General features: G+C 49.3%; 2 protein-coding genes across 2 annotated transcripts in view; one reads left to right on the top strand and one right to left on the bottom strand.

Moving 5' to 3' along the window:
- Nucleotides 1-78: 78 nt before the first annotated feature.
- LOC149341207 (uncharacterized) lies at nt 79-18,239 on the top strand. The gene is made up of 4 exons (XM_089543149.1): nt 79-412; nt 9,995-10,091; nt 16,360-16,664; nt 17,415-18,239. The coding sequence occupies exons 2-4, from the start codon at nt 10,013-10,015 to the stop codon at nt 17,493-17,495; spliced, it is 465 nt and encodes a 154-aa protein (XP_089399275.1). The 5' UTR covers nt 79-412; nt 9,995-10,012; the 3' UTR covers nt 17,496-18,239.
- Nucleotides 16,148-19,476, bottom strand: part of LOC149341206 (dual specificity protein phosphatase 19-like) — a 17,107-nt gene continuing 13,778 nt past the window's right edge. The window contains exon 4 of the mRNA XM_089543148.1: nt 16,148-16,595. The gene's annotated coding sequence lies outside the window, so the exon portion shown is untranslated. The remainder of the gene's footprint in view (nt 16,596-19,476) is intronic.

Raw genomic sequence — 19,476 nt, 5'->3', positions numbered from 1 at the left:
GGCAATGTGTATGTAAACCTCGCAACGGGCGGCCCTGCTGCGTCTCCCTCGCAACGCCGGCCGAGCTCTTGGCGACCTTATCACGAATGGAGAACCCTCGTCGATACGTGCACATTCGCAACGTGAGGCAAGGGTGCCACCGAGATAAGATCGGCGTCGCCAAGTGATCCCCGCCTATTGCAGCCTGCGTCTGTCATCCGGCCCGGTCAACGTAACCATCCGGAACTGCACAGATCCAATGGGCGTAAGGCTACCAAGAAGCTGGGGTGCCACAACCAACAGGACTCCCGAACGTGAGTGTTGTCCGGATCGGAAGGCCGACTGAACAACGACCTCACAGCGACGGGCCTCTGCTACGGACCACCTCTGTCGAAGCTGAGGTGTGCGTGTCGGAGCTCCGTCCGTCGAGCTGGTGAGTGGTTGCTTCTTTTTTTTTTTTCCTTCACAGCGGTGCCAGTGAACTCGGTTGCCTGCTGTGCAGGAGCATCTCGAGTTCCTTATACGCACGTCTTGCACGCATTCAGGGAGGCACGTTCCCAGCAGTCTTCTTGGGGAAAAAACGAACGAAGTCACTCCCCGAGTGGCGCCCCATGCCTTTGCGAAACAGTGAAAGAGAACTGCTTATTTCTAATTGGGAATGGTACTTTTACTAATCTGACATAGCTTGCTTACAGAATACTGCTACAATTGGACACAACTTTCCAAACAATTATTTGATAAGAAGGGGGCGGGAGCGACATTTCTTATGTACATCTGCATTATACTGTCTATATGACGGTGCATTCAAATAACTGGATCAGTAACAGGAGAATCTATCTGGCTACCAGACTTGCTCGTCACGCATTACGTCCAGTCAGAGGCCCCGTTCATGCGCGGCCACCGGCGCGAGTTGAAACGACATACACCCGAATGGCCACTATGATGCCACTCTGCTACTGGAAGCCCCGGTCGCGTATCATGTAGTCCGACGTGCTTGCGGATAAATTAGCGGAGCTTGAGAATGGACGGACTGGAGCTGTAGCGAACCGCTGCGCACAACCTTGAGCCGAGTTCACGTGAGCGCTCAAGGACGGACCCGGTGCATTCAAGCAGCCCATTCGCGCGGTTTGCATACTATGCAGCTGAGTACAGCCCATCATGCACAGAGTACGGTGCTGCACTAGCTGCTAGCATGTGCTTTTGACGACACGGTGCTTGTGGTCTGGACGGCAGAAGAAAGGTTCCTTATTATGCCGTCCTGACCACAAGCGGCGCTTTATCTAAAGAACGTGGCACTAAAACAGCTCGTTCCAGCAAGCGACTCAAGGTCAACCACGCGGACTTAGACCGTCGTATGAGCTTATTCTATACTGCACAGCCACGGTAAGCATCTGTGCTTTGTATCGTAACTTTGTAAAAACAAAAATCGTAACGTTGAAGCACTTCGCGGTGGCTGCTTTCCGTCTTCGCGAGGAGGGCCACAAGACTCGCGCGGAGTCCCTGCGAGTCACTCTATAGTCGCATACAACTTAAGTCGGCAGTGAAGCTCCGCCCACATTCAGCCTCCGCGACGAAAAAGTTGTCCGCTGCTTAAACGTTTCTTGTTGCCTAAACAAGAAGCTTATGACAAGAAAAAAATTATGAGCTCTAGAATTTTGTTACGTGGATTGTTTGATGTAGTAAAACGTTAAAAAGCAGATTTCGTTCACTGTTGCGATTGGCGAGCGGAGTAATACAGGACACCGTGAACCGCAGCCCAGTGTTAGCAACTGCTGTTTTTTTTTAGTTGTATCCTACTATAACTCGTTTTAACTTAGTACTTCCCCATCCCTCTTTCTTTGAAACCACTCTTTCGCCCCTCCGGCAATTAGGAAGGTAGTTCAGACTCGGGGCGTTTCTTTATATATTTCAGCGCGAAAGCGCTACTTCACTAGCAAAGCTGAAAAACCCGAGGTATGTGTGAAGCCTCAACCTTTGACCACAGTGTTCTAGAACACTGTACTTTGACGGAGCGCCAGCTGCGGAGGCCTTGCGGAGCTGCTCCGTCAACGCGCGGAACCGGCACCCCACTCCCCGCGAGCGGCTGCCGATAGCGGCTGACGATGAAATCTTGCATGCGATTACCTTTGAGGCGGTGTTGCCTCAAGTGCTTTCGAACGTCCTACTCGCTTTAACTACGATAAAACTCTACCATGTTTTAACTTTCCCGTACCGTGAAAGTCACAAGTGCGCGTTGGTGCGATTCACATTTGTGCCTTAGGAAATTTGTACAAGAGAAAAAATGGTTTTGAGAATAAAGCAAGGAGCACTGTTATATAAATTAAAGATTTACAGGTATAATTATGCCTAGGAGAGACCGATAATGCGGTCTCTGCGTACGAACACCATAGGATGCAGAACTGCATTAGCAGTTGCAGTTGCGTACTCGCACTTTGCAAAATCGTTCGAAAGACCCGTGATAAAAACAAGTGGTTACGCAGTGGCCGCGTGGCAGCAGATTAGCGCGTATACACTGACACGAACAATATGTGACGAGGAAGTGGGCATGGGAGCTGCTGATTTCGTTTCTCGATCGAAGCACTGAGCACACAAGGAAACAAAATTGAACGCGAACTCTACCACCGGGAAGCCGTAAGAATAAGGCAAGTGTGCAATTATCAGTGCATTGCTTTAAATATACTAGGAAAGGGCAGAAACACGATGGCGCGAAAACTGTCAGGAGACCTGCTTAGGAACGCGTTTTTTTTTTTTGTTATCTTAAGAAGTTGGTAGCGTCTCTTTGATTCTTTGTTATGAATCCATCACGCATGTGCCTAATTCTTTATATGCGCAATCATTCAGCCGATAAATAAATAAATCGGTAGACCGGCGTTTTTCTTTAATTTTATTGGCCGTATTCACGCCAACACGGTATCTGGAAATCTGAGCCAGCTTGCTCGTCAACAAGACCTACTACGCAACGCCTCCCTGGCAACGCAGCGACAACCCGGCCGGGTCTCAGCCGCAGTCGCGCACTTATTTACCGAGCACTTCAGTGATGGCGACTGGCTGATTGCCTCCTACTTTCGTGATTGCGTCGAAAACTTGCCACTCAGGGTCCCTCACTGCAATCTCGCGCGGCAGGTGGATATGTGCTTGCTTGCAACTCTGACTGCATAGAGGCTCCTTGAATGTGCCATTGTTGCTTCACTGCGCTCACGTACGCAAAGGTTGTTCAGTCTATTATGAATGATATCTGAATCAGAGGCTTCCACTCGACACGCCTTAATTTTCCTCCTCCACCATTTTCTCAATGGCCGCGTAGGCTTCTCGCGGTGATACGCATTTTATATTCGTGCACTTGAGCATACTGCTAGCCTTGTTAAGGCAGTAGGACGATCCAGGCGCAGTGGGAACCCGAAAAGTGGGTCCAAACAGAATACACTAACGGATTTTTCACAGATTACAACACAGGCCCAGCATACATCTTGCAGGAATTCGGACATTACAAACACACAATTTGCAACATGCCAAAAATAAGAGGAATGTATACCGCAGGCCAGTTTGTGATCCGTTCGATAAACGGCAACACAGACGATACAAATGTAGAAAAAAATAGCGTACGTAAGCTTACCGGCATAGCGCATTAACCAGCGTAACCTGGCTGGCATCAGCAGCCTAGAGGTCTGGAGCTGCAGGCCCATTTTGACGTTCCACAGGCGACTGTCGGGTTGAGCGTCTCTACGCTCACGTGCCTACTCGGCCTTCCTCTCGTGGTATCGGTTTGACCACGTTCCCTGCACACTTCACAGGCTCGAGGGCCCGCTTGCGCGAAGCAAATAAGGCTGTCCAGTTCCCAGTCTGTCCTTATTCGCAGTCGGGACCCTGCCCTAGATTTCAGTAAAGGAAGGCGCATAACTGGCCCATTTTGTCGGCGGACACCTGAACCGCGCAGTGACAAGAAAGGACGGGAAGGTTGAAATGCGTCTGCTGGGGCGGGGACTGAAAAATATGACAGAATTTTTGCCTAAATTATAAAAACGTACTAAAGCAAAACTTCACTAACATTGGCTTATCTTGTAACTCTACAGTTGGCTTTCTAATGTTGGCTTGTCATGCTGCTTTTCATGTCATACTATCATTGCGTACGCATGTTATTAACGAAATGAAGCACACGTGTGTTGTAGTTTTTGCGACTGAAGGAAGGATGAAAAAGAAAGTGCACGGCCTGCCTACTGACTCGAGCTGAGCCACAATCGCTGCCACGTGCAGACAGAGTAGAGTTAAAGGATGCGACAGGAAAGACTGAAAGAACAGAGGCGCGTCGCAACAACCGCGTCCGCCGAAGCGAAAACACCGGCTGCAACAGATACCCCATGTGTCTTGTGGTTTCACAGTTCATGACGGCATCGTGACGGCCGGGGAGCCGGCACGAGCTAAAACAAACGCTTAACCACAAGAGTATTGACAAAATTGGCCCGTACGAACTTGTGCCGTTGCCTAGCAACCCGAGTCACTACCCGAGCTTACACGATTTACTCAGGTAAGCTCGGGTAGTAACTCGGATAAGCTCGGATAAGCTCGGGTAAGTTCGGACGAGCGTCGTGCCATCTGAGCGAGAGGTTGCTCTGGAAGAGTAACATGGGTCGCAAAATCCCGACGGGTGGCTGGGATAGAAACAGCCACCTGCCAGTGCAGTGGCGCATCGCTTAACCGCTGCGCCAGTGCGCTGGTAGTGGTATATGAGGACTCGCCGCCATCTATGAATCTTAAGTAGGAATTGCCAATTCAGCATACGTGGGCATTAATCCACTTAAGATATCATGCTACACCCCTAAGGCGGAGTTTGAGTGCCCCTTCCAATTGAAGAATGAACACCTGCTTTCGCAGGTCTGCTCGGTTTAACTGCGTTAAGCCCCTATCAGTTCTTTTCACGTTGCTATAAGTTGTCCAAAAAATTCAAAATCGGTTTTCAAGGGATATTGGTAAACTGCCATTCATGAACTGAGAGAACCTGCCAAATGTGCTCCACCCTATTCTTATTCTAGTTATTTCACTCATGATCCGGATCTGCAGCCACTACCTACCCAAAGAAGACGCATTACATTACCACTTCTAGCGCCTCCATACCAACTGCGTAGCGTAGTAGAGGAAGACCAAGTGAAATGTGAGGCTAAACGCCGATGTGTTCGCCGTCCCCAGTCGCACGGCCATCAGTCAGGGTAACGGCCTGGGGAACGGCCCCAGCTGATATAGGGCCTTTTAATCGCCTCTAAAGCCGAAAGAAGTGCACGGCACAGTCAACAACTCGATAAACAGGCGAATGCCGATGAAGCATGGCATGATGTTGTCGTCGTGCTTCTGAGGCTGCCGAGACCTCCGCTAGGCAGTCTCGCTCGAGTATTTTTGTCCATCTGTCTTCCTCGGCCGGTGTCGAAGAGGAGTACACAGGGTGCATATGTACAAAGGACAAATATCTTCTTTCGAACCGATTTTAAAGGTGCACCCGTGAACCTCAGAAATTTGTAGCCCTCGTCAACTGCAGTGAAAGAGGCTATCGCCTGCCCTACACAATGCAAGAGTGTGACGGCATGCGGCTCCGCACATGTCACAGCGATTCAGTCGATTACGCAAGAGCATTCAAAGGCAAAGCGCCGACGCTTCCAGGAGGACTTGAGAAATTGGATGGTGACTCACGCGCGCGCAATAGGCACACGTTCCGCCACAGCGATCCTCCGTGACCTCTCTCGCGCGCCGGCCACAGGAACGGCGTCAGGACATTCGTGACGGGACGGCGCAGAGAAACAGGAGGGAGGAGAGAGGGGGAATAAAATGTTGGGTAGGAATGACGTCACTGAGCATTGCTCTTGATGAAAAAAAACTAATAAATGAAAAAAAAAGTAGTTTTGCTCACACATGTGAAGGGTCCCATTGCTTGTTGCACTATCATGAAACGTCCTGCCCGTCTGGGTCTGAACAAAGCCCTGAGTTTTCTGTGGCCCGGCATATTTTCGGGTCGCCCCCTCACCGATTACCTCCTCTTGGCGTCGTCACCTGCCGGTCAGTCTGTCTCTGAGAAATTGCTATCACCACCACTCCTGCTGCCCCTCGGCCGTCCCGACTGCGCACTCCTCTTCATGGTATCTCTGGCTACTGAGTTCTCAAACTATCCACGAACCACTAATATAAAATTCCTTTCCCTATTAATTTTCAGCGATATCATTACCTATTCTGATTTGCGATCACTTGTTGCAACTAATCTCTTGAGTCACTAAAGCGCTCAACGTAACCAGCAAAGCAGCAGTTCTCTGTAAATTACCTTTCCAATTTTTTTCCAGTCTAACGGCTTTAATACTTCTAGAGACATACAGATAATAACAGTGCAGAAACAGAGGGATATGTCTCCCTGCCTGACCCTCCCTTTAGAATGGCGGTCTATTTCTTCCACATATATATTCTTCTAGAGACAAGCGGAGAATAAGAGCGTATAAACAAAGAGATATGTCTCTCTCCCTTTCACCCTATTTAGTTTAGAATGGTGGTATAATTCTTCAACATATATGTTTACACCCGCTTCCGGGTGATCGCGCACAAGGCCACACATCCTCTCCACCTGGGCTCATCAGACAATGGCTTTGCCAGAAGCAACATCGCAACGGCGTGAAGGGTGAGGGATGGAGTATGAGGACCGAGTTAAAGGAAAGAATGCCATCACGCATTGTTTATGCCGGCGCATCACGTCGCCAAACCTCAGGCTATATTTTTAGGTCCGCAGGCAATCGCACGCTGCCTCGGTGGTTCCTCAACTGGGCGGCTAATAGCGAAGCGCAGACGTGCGTGATGGGCCGGCACGAAAATAAGAACCGGAAAAAGAAATGGAATGCACAAGCAGGGCCGGATTTTCGAGGATGCACCCCCCTCCCCTCCCCCCAAGTGGTGAAAAATTTTGCATAGGAAAACCATGCTGAACCCCGTTTTCTCGACGGAAAAAGTCCAAGAAATACATGGTTCATATAGGACCGCCGTCCCCAACCGCATCTTTCGAAAGTAACCCACGAATCCGCCCCTGTGCACAGAGCATTGACTCGGCCGTTATTCAGTACGCGCAAGTGCGCAACGCAGTACAAAACACAATGACGAAGATAAGGCGAATGCACTCACAGCTGCTTTCAACAAATTTCTTGGAAAAGGTCGCATGCACCTTACATCGCCGTGCAGGCAAGCATTTGTGTTAAACTAACAGAATTCAGCATGCCAGAAGAAAATGCACCTCCTAGTCCAATAAACCTGCTGAAATTTCACATACTACACTTTAATTTCTTCCTCTCAAGTTTCTTTTCTACAGTCAACGTATACGTTCAGTATTAGACACGCAAAAGATCAATTTACTGGCGTTGCTGGGTACTAGAAAACCTGCTTCTAAACAGGTGCGCGACTGCATGTTTTTTAACGTGTCAGACGGGGCTCTCCATATTACTGTCGAGTTCGCGGAGCCTATCACTGAGACAACAGCCTATTTGTCCACGCAGAATCTTCCAGCGGGAACGCTTGTGGTGCAATCGACAGCCAAGTTTATTATTTTTTGCGTCGTTTGTCACGTGCTGCCGAGGACTTGTCTTTGGCGTCAGTTTTCTGACAAAGGCAGTGTGTGCCGACTTTTGAGGCGGGGAGTGAACGACATCAACATTGGCCGGCGAACTTGTTGTTGTTGTAGCCTTTGACAGAATGGCACATACCCACATTGGAGGATCGGCCAAGAATCGGGAGGTAAAGGTTGGTATTGACTGCTTCCTGGGGTGCACGTGTGGCACCGGTTCTCGTCTTTCTTGCCGCGGTGCATTTTAGCAACTGACTCGACAAAAACGGTAGGGTCTTAACGTAGTTGAACCGGGTAGACCTGCGAAAGCATGTGTTTCGCCTGATTGGCTCATGGTTTTGCTTTGCTGGGTCGTCGGCACATCTGGCGACGATATTAGACTCAGGTTAAGCTCTGATCGAGGTTAAGCTGATCTGATATGTTCGCGCCGCAGATGGAAGTTGATAAAGACGACGATGTGCAATGCACAGCGCGAGATTGCATTGCAGTTTAACACGAGGCATGATCGGCTGCTATTTAATCTGTACGCTCTGCATGACGTACTCAAAAGAGTACGTAAAATGCCCCTCTCGCCGTGTACCAAGACTTTTTTCTATAAGCTACATAGCCAGATATTGTCCATTGAAACATGGTCAGAAAAAAAACGGGCATTTTTGCGTCCACGGTAAATTGCCGTCTTTGTGATGATCCAGAAGCGATTGAGCATTGTTTCATCGATTGCAAAGATGCAATACACTTTTTGGATATCTTGCAACGGACATTGAAAAAAAGACAATTTGACATCGCCTTCTGCGCGGTATCTCATTACGCTGCTATTTGTTGCCGAACCTTTAGACATGTTTTTTTTTGTTTTTTTTTTTTGTTTCAATTAGACTACACAGCCTCATGAAAACGCGCATTATATACCGACATTGTGAATTTTTTCGTTCTACAAAAGACCACTTGAGCATAATGATTGTTAATCTCAAGGAATTGTATGCCCAGACTGAATTTGAACCGAAGTGGCAATCACTCCTAGTGCTGAGCCCTTCATTGCCTTCTTTCAAGTCCGTCGATGCTTAACGGTAGTGATGTGTCGCGTCTTTTCTCATGCTTGGTTGTTTAGGTGTGTCGTATTATGCATTGTGTTGATTTGCGGTTGTTTTCTTCGTGGTTTGTACATAGTTCATGTACATCGAACATTTCTTCACTGTAACAAATGTCATGTTAAAAAAAAGGGGGGGGGGGGGGGGGGGGGGGGGTAGTGCTCTCGTGCAGTGGCCAGCGAAGCTGATCTGTTTACTCCGCCGTGGCTTCAAATTTAAGTCGCGGCAATATTTATTTCATTTCTTCAAGGTCAAGGCTTCAGCGATGACCAGGCTTTTGCAGTTTTGGTCGTGAAGTAAAGCTTCGCTCTAAATGTTCCGGATAACTTGCTCCAACTTGGCGAATGGATTGCGGGTTAAGGCTCTGGAGAGAGCAGTGGTCGGTGTGTCAATCCGAGCCTGGTCAAACAAGAGCAAGTCGAACGCATGCATGCACTCGTGGCTCAGTAAATGTGTTCTCATTCTTGATCTTCAACATTTTTATTCCACTTGTAACACTGTTGTTTAAAAACTCCCTCCCCGGGACTAGTCCAATGTTTAGGGGAATCCCTCAAGGTGGAGTCAATGGTCTTCTTGTCTGCCCCCCAGACAAAGAATGAATTCTACTCGGCAGAAGGAAGAATAACGCACCCACCCCACCCCCAACACGGCTATTATACTTGGCGCGCCTGTGTAAAATCTACCAGGCTGCTTTTTATTCCTTCTCTCGAGCGCTCGCATAAACAACCTGCACAAGAATGCGGACGCAGCACAAGTGTTTGCTCACAATTTCTACAAACAACACACTCGCTGTCGAAATATTTGTCACCAGCAGCGCACACTTCTTCGCTGGCGCGAACCCATCGAGGTAATCGGTACGGTTGAGTAACGGAAAGATATTCGCGAAGCAAACTGATAACATGCCAATCGTTCCCATAGCAAGGGAAAGTGACGTCGAGAAGATCGTTTTCAGCGAAGCGTACGGCACACCAACGCGTGACAAGAGTGCGTGAGTGATGACGCCGCAGCGGTCTATCTAGATCTGGGAACATAGTATGGAAGACGGTTTACCAAGAGCTCGTTTTAGCTTGTGAAGCGGTACGTGAGTTCCCGTTGTGTAAATCGGTTAGTCATATAAAAACGCATTTAGTTTGTAGCAAACGGGACGATATTGCACTTCTTTTAAAAAGCTGTTTCAAAGTTGACAGTCTGATGCTTTTTGAAACGTGTTATTCGAGTGATTGTAAAGTTCTTAAATTAGAGTGCTGCGACGTTTTTGTATGGGCGAGCGTGTGTCACGGTGCGTGTGTGCGTGTTGTGCACATAGGTATATAGCTATACATGCGCTTTTATAGTTCGTTCTTTCTTTCTGCAGACACTCGTGCCGGAACAGATGACGACGTTTCGGATCAAAATGGCGCTGCTGTCTCGAGTCGTGCTGCTGGGTCTTCTCTGCACGCTCACCTTTCACTGTGAGTATACGCATGCAAATATCTCACCGAACGTTTCCACAGCCAGTAATCCTGGATATGCAGAGTTCCTTCGATGTAGAGTTCATTTCTAGGGCAAGGATATCTGCGCAATTTTCGGGCGCAGGCTCATTATCCACATCAAAATATTTTTTTGGAAATCAGCGTTTTCGCGTCTTGAGATGGAGTGTCGAATACTAATTTCAGATTAAAGTTTAGAATCTTTCTCTCCATTGAAAGAAGCTGCATTCAGCCACCCTATGAACATCTAAAGCCCCTAAATAAACTAAAAGTAGCGACATCTCCTCCCTCCTCCTCCTATGTCGGCGCTCCTTCTGTCGGCTTCTCCCAGGCGTCCATGGTGGCGGCACCTAGGCCGGGAGCAGCTAGCAGACGCTCCCAACCCTCGCCTTTTGGCGCCCGGCAGACCGCGCGCCCAAATGAACTTTGTGTTGCGTTTTGAGACTTGGCGTCGGTCAAAATGACATCATGAAATGAGAGATTGAATAATCAGTTTCTGTAATAACTGCACAGACCAACGTTGGATTGCTTTATAGAAACTTCTTGTTCTTCGATCGCTTTGACTGCGGAGCACACGTTGGAAGTGGCGCGCGCGAGCCAGTTCGCGGCACTATCGCTCGACGAGTGGCTTTCTCGTCGCTCGCGTTTTGGCGCGCAGCGGACCGCGCGCCCGCATGATTTTTGTTGCATTTTCTGCCTCCGATTCGGCCGCATTGAGATTGTGGCGTGGGAGATACAAGGTACGAAAAAAAATATAGAGCGGGACCTTTCATAACTGAAAAAAGAATACACAAGTGTTAACACGTCATCCGCATTAAAAGCCATGGGGAGCTTTTCCAATGTCGAACTTCGGAAATGGTCTGGATCATTGCGCGCGCCCCTGCGTTAGTGATTCATTTGACACCACCTATCCACGTTACATAGCTCCACGCAGCGTGATTTTCGCAGGAATTCGCGGACAGCGACGACGGCCTCAACCCAAAATGTCTGAAACTATGTTTTACAGAGGTCCTTGCTTGCATTCTCAAGTATTATCCACGCAGATATCGAGTATTCAAGCGACAGTTGCGTTAATGTGCCTAGGCACAGTAACGCCCGATTTCGGTTTAGAACCCTGCTTGAAAAATACGTTCAGCAATGCGCGCAACATGAAAGCTAGACCTTAATCGCAAGCAGCATGAGCAGGAGGAGCTTCAACAGCAAGTATCACACCTTCAGTGTCGAGTTCGTGAGCGAAGGAGTGCAACTGTAACAAAACAAATACGTCTAGCGATGCGTTCACCATGAAAGCTACACCTGCACCGCGAGCAGCATGAACAGCGTAGGCTCGAACAGCGAGTACCGCCCCTTTAGTATCGTGTTCGTGAGCTCAGAAGTCCAGCTGCAGCAACATAAATACGGCAAGCAATGCGCGAAACATCAAGCCTAGACCTGCATAGCGAGCAAAGTAAACGGCGGGGCTCAAACAACATGCGAACGAGCGCGACTGCAACCAAGCCGACACGCCGCGCAATGCGAGCAACATTAAACCTGCACTTCAGCACGGCTTTCGTACCCGCTAGCGAACGAGTCTATTTAAAATCATGCCAAACGGCATTTAGTGCGAAGAAAGACTGCAGCCGCTGGCGCTTCACACCAAATCATCCGAAAAAACACGACTGACAACTGAAAAACGACCACAGAAAACGAAGCGCGACTCCCAACCCCGGCAATGGCGCCGGCGTCTGCTGCGGAGCCAAAAAGCGCGCGCTAACACGTGACTACGGCGCCTCGGCCAATGGGAGGCTCGATTCTCCGGCGGCGCGCCAGGAGAGGGGGAGTGTCGGAAAGTTCGAAGCTTTTCGCTACTTTTATTTCATTGAGGGGCTTTATGAACATCTGCCCACCACCGCCATCTAACGGCGCACAGTAGTAGCTCCTGGGCAACTCTGAAGGAGCCCACCTTTGATGAAGCATTTCACCAGAACTTTTGGATTAGCGTAATTTCCAACTATATTTTGCACCAGGCCTAATCTCCGCAGGGCTGGACCCTGGCTCAAAAATTAGTACGAGAGCACAAGTTCCCTGGGCCAAACCTGCTCACCGGTCTGTGTGCAGCTTGACCTTGAGAATGACTTGTGCAAACTATAATTAAATAAATATTGCCTCGACTGGGATTCGAACCGGCGCCGGCACGTACAAATAGCACTTCCAGGTAAGTGGCGGTGGTGTCCACCTGCAAAAAACTGTGCTTTCCATAATATTTCGTGCTTAACATTGCTAAATCGCCAGCTAATTTTTTCTTTGGTAGTCCGCGCCTTGTAGTGCACAGATGCAAAGCGTACATTCCGTGTGGAAAAATTATGCGCGCACGCTAGCTGCCCTCAGTGCTCGACTAGAAAAAAATTCCAAAGGCACTCCCGCTGCCGTGTGTGCATCAATGCCGTGTGTGCATTTGTGTTCCTTTGTTGGTACTTCTGTTGCTGCTGTTTGCCATGGAGACTGAGACGTACCCAGACTTGTCATGCCCTGGTGTGGTCGCGTGATCTTGGCGTAATGTCAATGTGATCATCACACGATGGGCCCAGGTACAAATTATTGGCGGTTAATTAATTATCGTTGATTAGTGACTAATTAGGGGTTGCTAGTTAGCGATCGTTAATTGATGACTAAGTAGTGATGGTCAATTTGTGTTGGTTAATTGGCGATTGCTAATTACATTGCGAATCGCAATGTAATTTGCGATTCGCTGATGACATTGCCTTGCTAAGCCACACAGGACAAGAACTACAAAGCATGATCAATGAGTTACACAGGCAGAGCAGAACGGTGGGGCTAAAATTAACATGCAGAAAACCAATGTAATGCTCAACAACCTAGCAAGGGAACAGCAGTTCGCAGTTGGTAGCGAGGTGCTGGAAGTAGTAAGAGAATATGTCTACTTAGGGCAGGTAGTGACCGCAGATCCGGGTCATGAGAGGGAAATAACTAGAAGAATAAGAATGGGTGGAGCGCATATGGAAGGTTCTCTCAGATCATGAATGGTGGTTTGCCAATATCCCTCAAGAGAAAAGTATACAACAGCTGTATCTTACCGGTACTCACCTATGGGGCAGAAACGTGGAGGCTAACAAAGAGGGTTCAGCTTAAGTTAAGGACAACGCAGCGAGCTATGGAAAGAAAAATGATAGGTGTAACGTTAAGAGATCGGAAGAGGGCGGAGTGGGTGAGGGAACAAACGCGGGTTAATGATATCCTAGTTGAAATCAAGAGGAAGAAATGGGCTTGGGCAGGGCATGTAATGAGAAGGCAAGATAACCGCTGGTCCTTAAGGGTAACGGAGTGGATTCCAAGAGAAGGCAAACGTAGCAGGGGACGGCAGAAAGTTAGGTGGGCGGATGAGATAAATAAGTTTGCGGGGATACGGTGGCCGCAACTGGCGAAGGACAGGGTTACGTGGAGAGACATGGGAGAGGCCTTTGCCCTGCAGTGGGTGTAGTCAGGCTGATGATGATGATGGTGATGATTGTTAGTGGTGTGGACACTTTTCACGCAACCTGGACACATCCTGCGGGCGCCACTCATGAGTCAAGAAATGCTTTCGCATTAAAAACATGCATAGTTTTTGCTTATTTGTCTTTTCTTCATTTACAAAGAAGCCCGTATCTTTGCACTTTTCTCGCCTACGTGAAATCTGGCCGCTTCATGATTTGACTCGAGGACTCTGCGATGCTCAGATACAACTAGTCTGAAAGCCGCACCAAACACACTAAATTTCCGGAGTGATCGCGACTTTGCTTGAGCTCCAATTATTCTGTTATCTTGTTGGCTGCGAGGCAAAATGCCTAGCAGCCCATCGCGAAGGCCGCTCATGATATCAGCTCATGAGTTGCGGAAGTCCGGCACCGATGAACAGAACGTGCTTCTCTTTCTTTGTTGGGACAAGACGCACCCGCGGTTAAATTCGTCGAAATCGAGATAGCATCAAGTCGCCTGTGAGACCAGTCAGGAGCACGACGCAACAGCAAGCACAGCGCAAACATGATTGTAAATTCGTTGTAATATCAGTGCTTGGCATGCAATAATGGGCGGTTCTGAAAAAAAATACTGTATATATCAGCACTTGTAGATAGTGACCAGCATCTTATATTTCAACAATTGCGATTGTTTTACTCCGTTCCTAAGACCTGCTGTCGTCAGCCGCTTCGGTAGCGACAAACGCGAGACAAGATTTTGAACGATTTGAGGTACGTGCCTGACCAATTGCACTCTTTCCTCATAAACTGAGGACGTAATAGTCGTGGCCAAAAGTAAGAGCCCGCCTTCGTCGTTTTCCGAATCTTGCCACTCTGCGTGGACGCGCCACCGGACCAAGACCAGCCCAGTGCGGCAGTCTCGACAGCCGGTACGCTTCGTACGGTGGCGCCCCCGTGCAGAGCGGCAAGCTTCGGAAAACGACGAAGGCGGGCTCTTACTTTTGGCCACGACTGTACATACGTAGACCAGATCGCCGACACATTCAACGTGGTTTCGCTACAGCGCGAAAGCTCATGCCTAGAAGCGCAGGCTGAATTGTTTTTTGAGTGACGCCAGTTGCGGCACTACTGTCCATCGCAGTTGGCCAATCATATGAAATATGCGCAGCATGCTGTCTTGCGTTATCGTGACGCAACTTGCGTCCTTTGCACGTAACCCTGACCTCTTTGTTCGTAAGATACGCGCAGCTTGTCAAACGACGAACAATATCGTTCTTTGATAACGACCGCCGTTTCATGTTCGAGAAAGTCTATGAAAATCACGCCCCTATGATCCCAGAAGAATGTCGCCATCAATTTGTTGCGTGGCCTCGCAAGTGGCTTCATTTGACACGGGGGTTCTGAATGCCTCCTTTCCATCGACTGCATTTTGCGCTGGGATCGAAATAAACAGCCAGGTTTCATCACAGGTGATGACTTCATGAAAGTACTGTGAACAATCACCAAAGAAATTTTGCAGAGGATAAGCATGCACATTGTTCCTGATTTTCATAACTCCCTTTGTCAAGAGCCGCGCTGGAACCTATCGAGCACAAATTTTAATGCGAGAACATCTCGAGGTCCACGACGGCGAGAACTGTTCGACGTTGGCGTCTGTGCGAAGCCTCTCCTGCCAACCATGATAGGTGGCGTTTGATGGAGTTCCCGCTGTCCACCTGCCACCTGTTATAAACACGTACCGGCTAGAACAAAACACCGGCTAGAACTAAACACCGGCTAGAACTAAACACCGGCTAGAACTAAACACCGGCTATAATGAAACACCGGCCCTAACCAGCTGCATGTACGGACATTTCCGTGACGAGAGGTAGTGGCTGGATTCTAGATGTGACAGTGGCATAGTGAAGTTCGGTAGTGTTCGTAACGGTATTGTTCGTGTTCCAGGGTGCAGAATGGTAGCACAGAGGAAGAGAAGGTAGAGTAGAAAGCTCTCTCATTTCATCCGCATCAATCCAATTGATCGCCTCCCAATTTTGTCTGTATCTCAATCGTTCGATTAACGGTAAGACGGATCGTTTCGCCATACCAGTGCGCTCCTTGATTCGTCTCCTGGTGATGCATCTGTCATTTTGTACGAGTTCGTCATTGACAGATGCGTTTTCATCAGGTGTGACGGTTGACGGTCGACCTGAATGTGGCTGGCCCTGTACACCGCAATCAAAAGGCCGCAGCCTCCCAATCCATCGAAACGCATTAATTCGACTCATTTTACTGAGCCCATAGACTAGCAACACCTTACTGTGCATCGATCTTGCTTAGTTATCTACGGATCTGTAAAGGAAATAGATCGCTGCACTTAAGCGTAGTAGGGTGTGACGCTGATCACCCATGGTGACTTACGCGAAAAACAGGAAACAAAAGTTATATATGGGTCAGATGATTAAGTACCAATGCTTCTACCTGCAAAATTTCATTTCCCTAGTGCTTACTTACCATTGCCGAGATTCAGTGGGTTGTGTCTTACTATTTGACCGACCTTTGTGCGTGCGTGTTCAACTCCACGAAGTGACTGAAAATAACCACTTGGCCCAGCAACACAGTTTACTCGTTACTCTTCTCCGTGCCAGGTGAGCGAGCGTGCGGATAACTAACTACACGGAATCTATCGCTGCCGATGTCAACGCTACCAGCCGCATGTCGTTGCCGCCCGCAGGTTTTGTAGCCGTGCTGTCGGGGTCTGTGGTTACACGCTGTGACGGGCGGCGTGCTATAACTGGATCGGTTCCCCGCCGCAGGCGCACCACTGACGGCGGTCGCCTCCCCATACAGCGGCCAGCCTTCGGAGCTGCTGGTCGACTCGCAGCAGAGCACCCTGGTGCGCGCGGTGTCCAAGGTGCACGCCGAGGAGCTGGCCCAAGCGCAGCAGGTCATCGACCAGCTGGTGCATGAGCTGAAGGCGCTGCCTCAGGGAGACCCCCAGAAGGACACCCTCGCCGCCCAGATCAGGCAACGGCAGCAGGCGCTCAAGGACCTGCGAGACAAGTTCCGGGACGAACTGCTCTGCATCCTCAAGCACGAGGCCAGCAACGCCACGGCCGAGGTACTGCGCCGCCGATATTAGAGGCGGCCACGCCCTCATTTATTTCCACGGACATAGCTGCTAAGGGCACGTTTTCCGGTTCTCGAGCACTGGCGTAAAATGGTGTGCTAAAAGGAGAGGGCTGAGTCTAAGAGGAAAGTGGAGGGAAGGGAGAGCGAAGCAGATGCACCGCGACACGGTGATAGGTCACTGTACAGTGACGTCACGCATAACGTCAGCGCAACGCGCCGCGCTGAGTGGTCTGGACACAGTAGGTCGTGAGTGACAGCACAGTGATGTAACGAGAGAAGAAAAAAAATAATAAATGGACAACATTGCATTCACCCGCTCGAACAGCAGTCGCTGACAATTATGCAGCGGCAACCAACCTGCTTGTTTTTTACAGCGCTAGCTACATTGATTTTGTCGTCAGCGTCTTGTGTTCAGTTTGCTGGATCTCAGAGCCAAGTGATAGATAACTAAAGCAATGTGCACAGCTGCAAGCTCGGGGACACGACATTGATCTAAATTCTTCAGAGCAGGGCCAACTTGGGCAGGAACCGAGTGCACACTACCCCTGAACCACGAATCCGCTCAGTCACTGATACGCTACGGCGGCTATTTTTGGGTGATCGGAGGCTGTTCAGTGTCAGTGGCTGTTATGCTTGGAGCGCATTAATCATTTCTCGAACCAACCAGCGCTGATCATTCGTCAAATTTAACGCGCCCATATAAAAAAAAATGAATATGTGTTTTCTCGTTCTATTGCAGGCAACCGACGAAGATATCCTGCGGAACTGCACTGAAGCCGCAGTTCGAACTGTGGTCATTTCAGAGGCTGAGAGACGATGATTTTCTAATCGGTGTTAGAAGCCGTCCCTGCACCTGGCAATCAAGTGCAAAAGCGCAGCTGACGTTTTATGCTCCCTGTGAGGAAATCGCCAGTGCCATTTATCCTGCGATCAGCCGAGCTTTTAATTGCAGCGGCTACTCACTCGCTCACTCACTGGACCGTCCTTGCCACGCCCACTGCTTTACGCAAACATTTAAACAGAGCAGTTTTCAAAGCTTTGCGTTTCGTCCCAGGAAGCAGCCACTTAGGCTGCGGTCTCAGCACGTGATCCCGAGAAAGCCATCCCTTGTGCCGTGTTATCGGAACGTTCTGTGCCAAGACCGCAAAAGACGTTGTCCCTCCAGTCGAATTGGGGATGAAGAAATCTTGACAGTGACAAGATTACGTGAGTGCAGTTTCCTGTTTTGATGTGAGACATATGGATCTTCGCCCTGCTCCTCGAATATGTTGCCCGATGGTTTGTACATGCGACCCTGTCTCCACTGCTGCAAATACTTGCCGACCATTGGTCCAAGCCAGCCGCGGGTGCCCAAGTTACGGACGTGATCCATGCACCTAGTTCGCAGTGATGTGCACGTGTGATGCAGTTGAAATTTTGTCCAGCGTGGGCAGTCTGTGTTAAGGACGTTTTACGCGGGAGCTATATACGGCAAAACACTTGCGAACTCGGCCTACAGCACCTGTTGTGGCCTGCTTCCACGCACCTCTCTCGTACAAACAAATAAAGAGCGCTTTTGCCTGAACCCTCGGCTCAACGTGATCACTGCGCGCTTAAAGAGGCAATAACCCCTGGTGTGCAGTCCTCCGGAGAAACGAGGACCAACTACTGGCGTCAGTAACGAGCTGTAAGCGCCAGTACGATGGGTCCGAATCCGTCCTTACATGGTTTTGCTTAACTGGGTCGCCGCACGTCTGGCGACGATATTAGAGTCAAGTTAAGCTCTCATCGAGGTAATGCTGGCCTGAGTGGCCAGCGAAGCTGATCTGTTCGCGCCGGCGCGTGTGCGAAACCCAGTTGCGGCACACTCTTAGAAAAAAAGGACTAACAGGGGGCGAGAGGTTAATCTTTTTTTGGGACTAACCGACCTGCCACTGGCAATCGTCCTTTTAGGTACTAACTGCAAAGGGTGTAATTGTTGGTCCCCTTGGAAAGTGGTGCGCAACAGTTAGTCCCCGGGAGCACACGTTTAATGAAGAAATGCAAACGACGCGTGATTTCCAGCGTAATTTAGAACGGGATCCTCAACAGAGAGCAGGCCACCACGTCCAGACGACTACAAACAGACACCTACTCAAGCAGAGCCATGTATCACAAAATGTGGCCGAACAGATACGCGAAAGAGTGCGTGTGGTGTGGGGGCTACGCCACAACGTACCACGCCACATGGGGCTGTTGAAAAAGCCCTTTATTACCAAAGATAAATAGTCCTAGTATAGAGCAGTGGGAGGCCCTCCTGGCTGACTCCGACCCGAGCACACAGCTTATGCTGGTGACGAGGGCCAAGGCAGCGGCGGAGGCCAACGGGATCCTGGAATAGGGAAGACCGACCACTGGAGCTCCACATCTATCTATCCCCAACCCCCTACTCCCTAACTCTTCCTTTTGCAACAATATATGCTTTTGCTACTACTTTGCACTGTACCGTCACAAATGAATAACCTACATGCCCAAGCTGCTGTCCTGGCTACTACTTAGAGCGGGATAGTTTCCGACAGAACTTGACACATGTAATAACGACAATGGAAATAGAAATAAACACACATGAAAACATTAGGATTCGAACCGGCAACCTTTGGATTAGGAGCCGAGCGCGGATATGACTAGGCCACCACAGGAGATGGTCCGGGGAAGAAAATAAAAGCCTTATATGCGAAAAACACACATTTCCTGTGTCTAGCGTTCGCATTGTTGACAAACGTATTGCTGTCTAGAGCACAGTATGGTGATTTTGCTGTCATATGCTTTTGCATCAAGCTGCA

Source organism: Amblyomma mixtum, chromosome 5 (assembly GCF_055824585.1).
Source record: "Amblyomma mixtum isolate Tamu chromosome 5, ASM5582458v1, whole genome shotgun sequence".
Taxonomy (NCBI): Eukaryota; Metazoa; Arthropoda; class Arachnida; order Ixodida; family Ixodidae; genus Amblyomma; species Amblyomma mixtum.
This window is presented reverse-complemented; position numbering and strand designations above follow the sequence as displayed.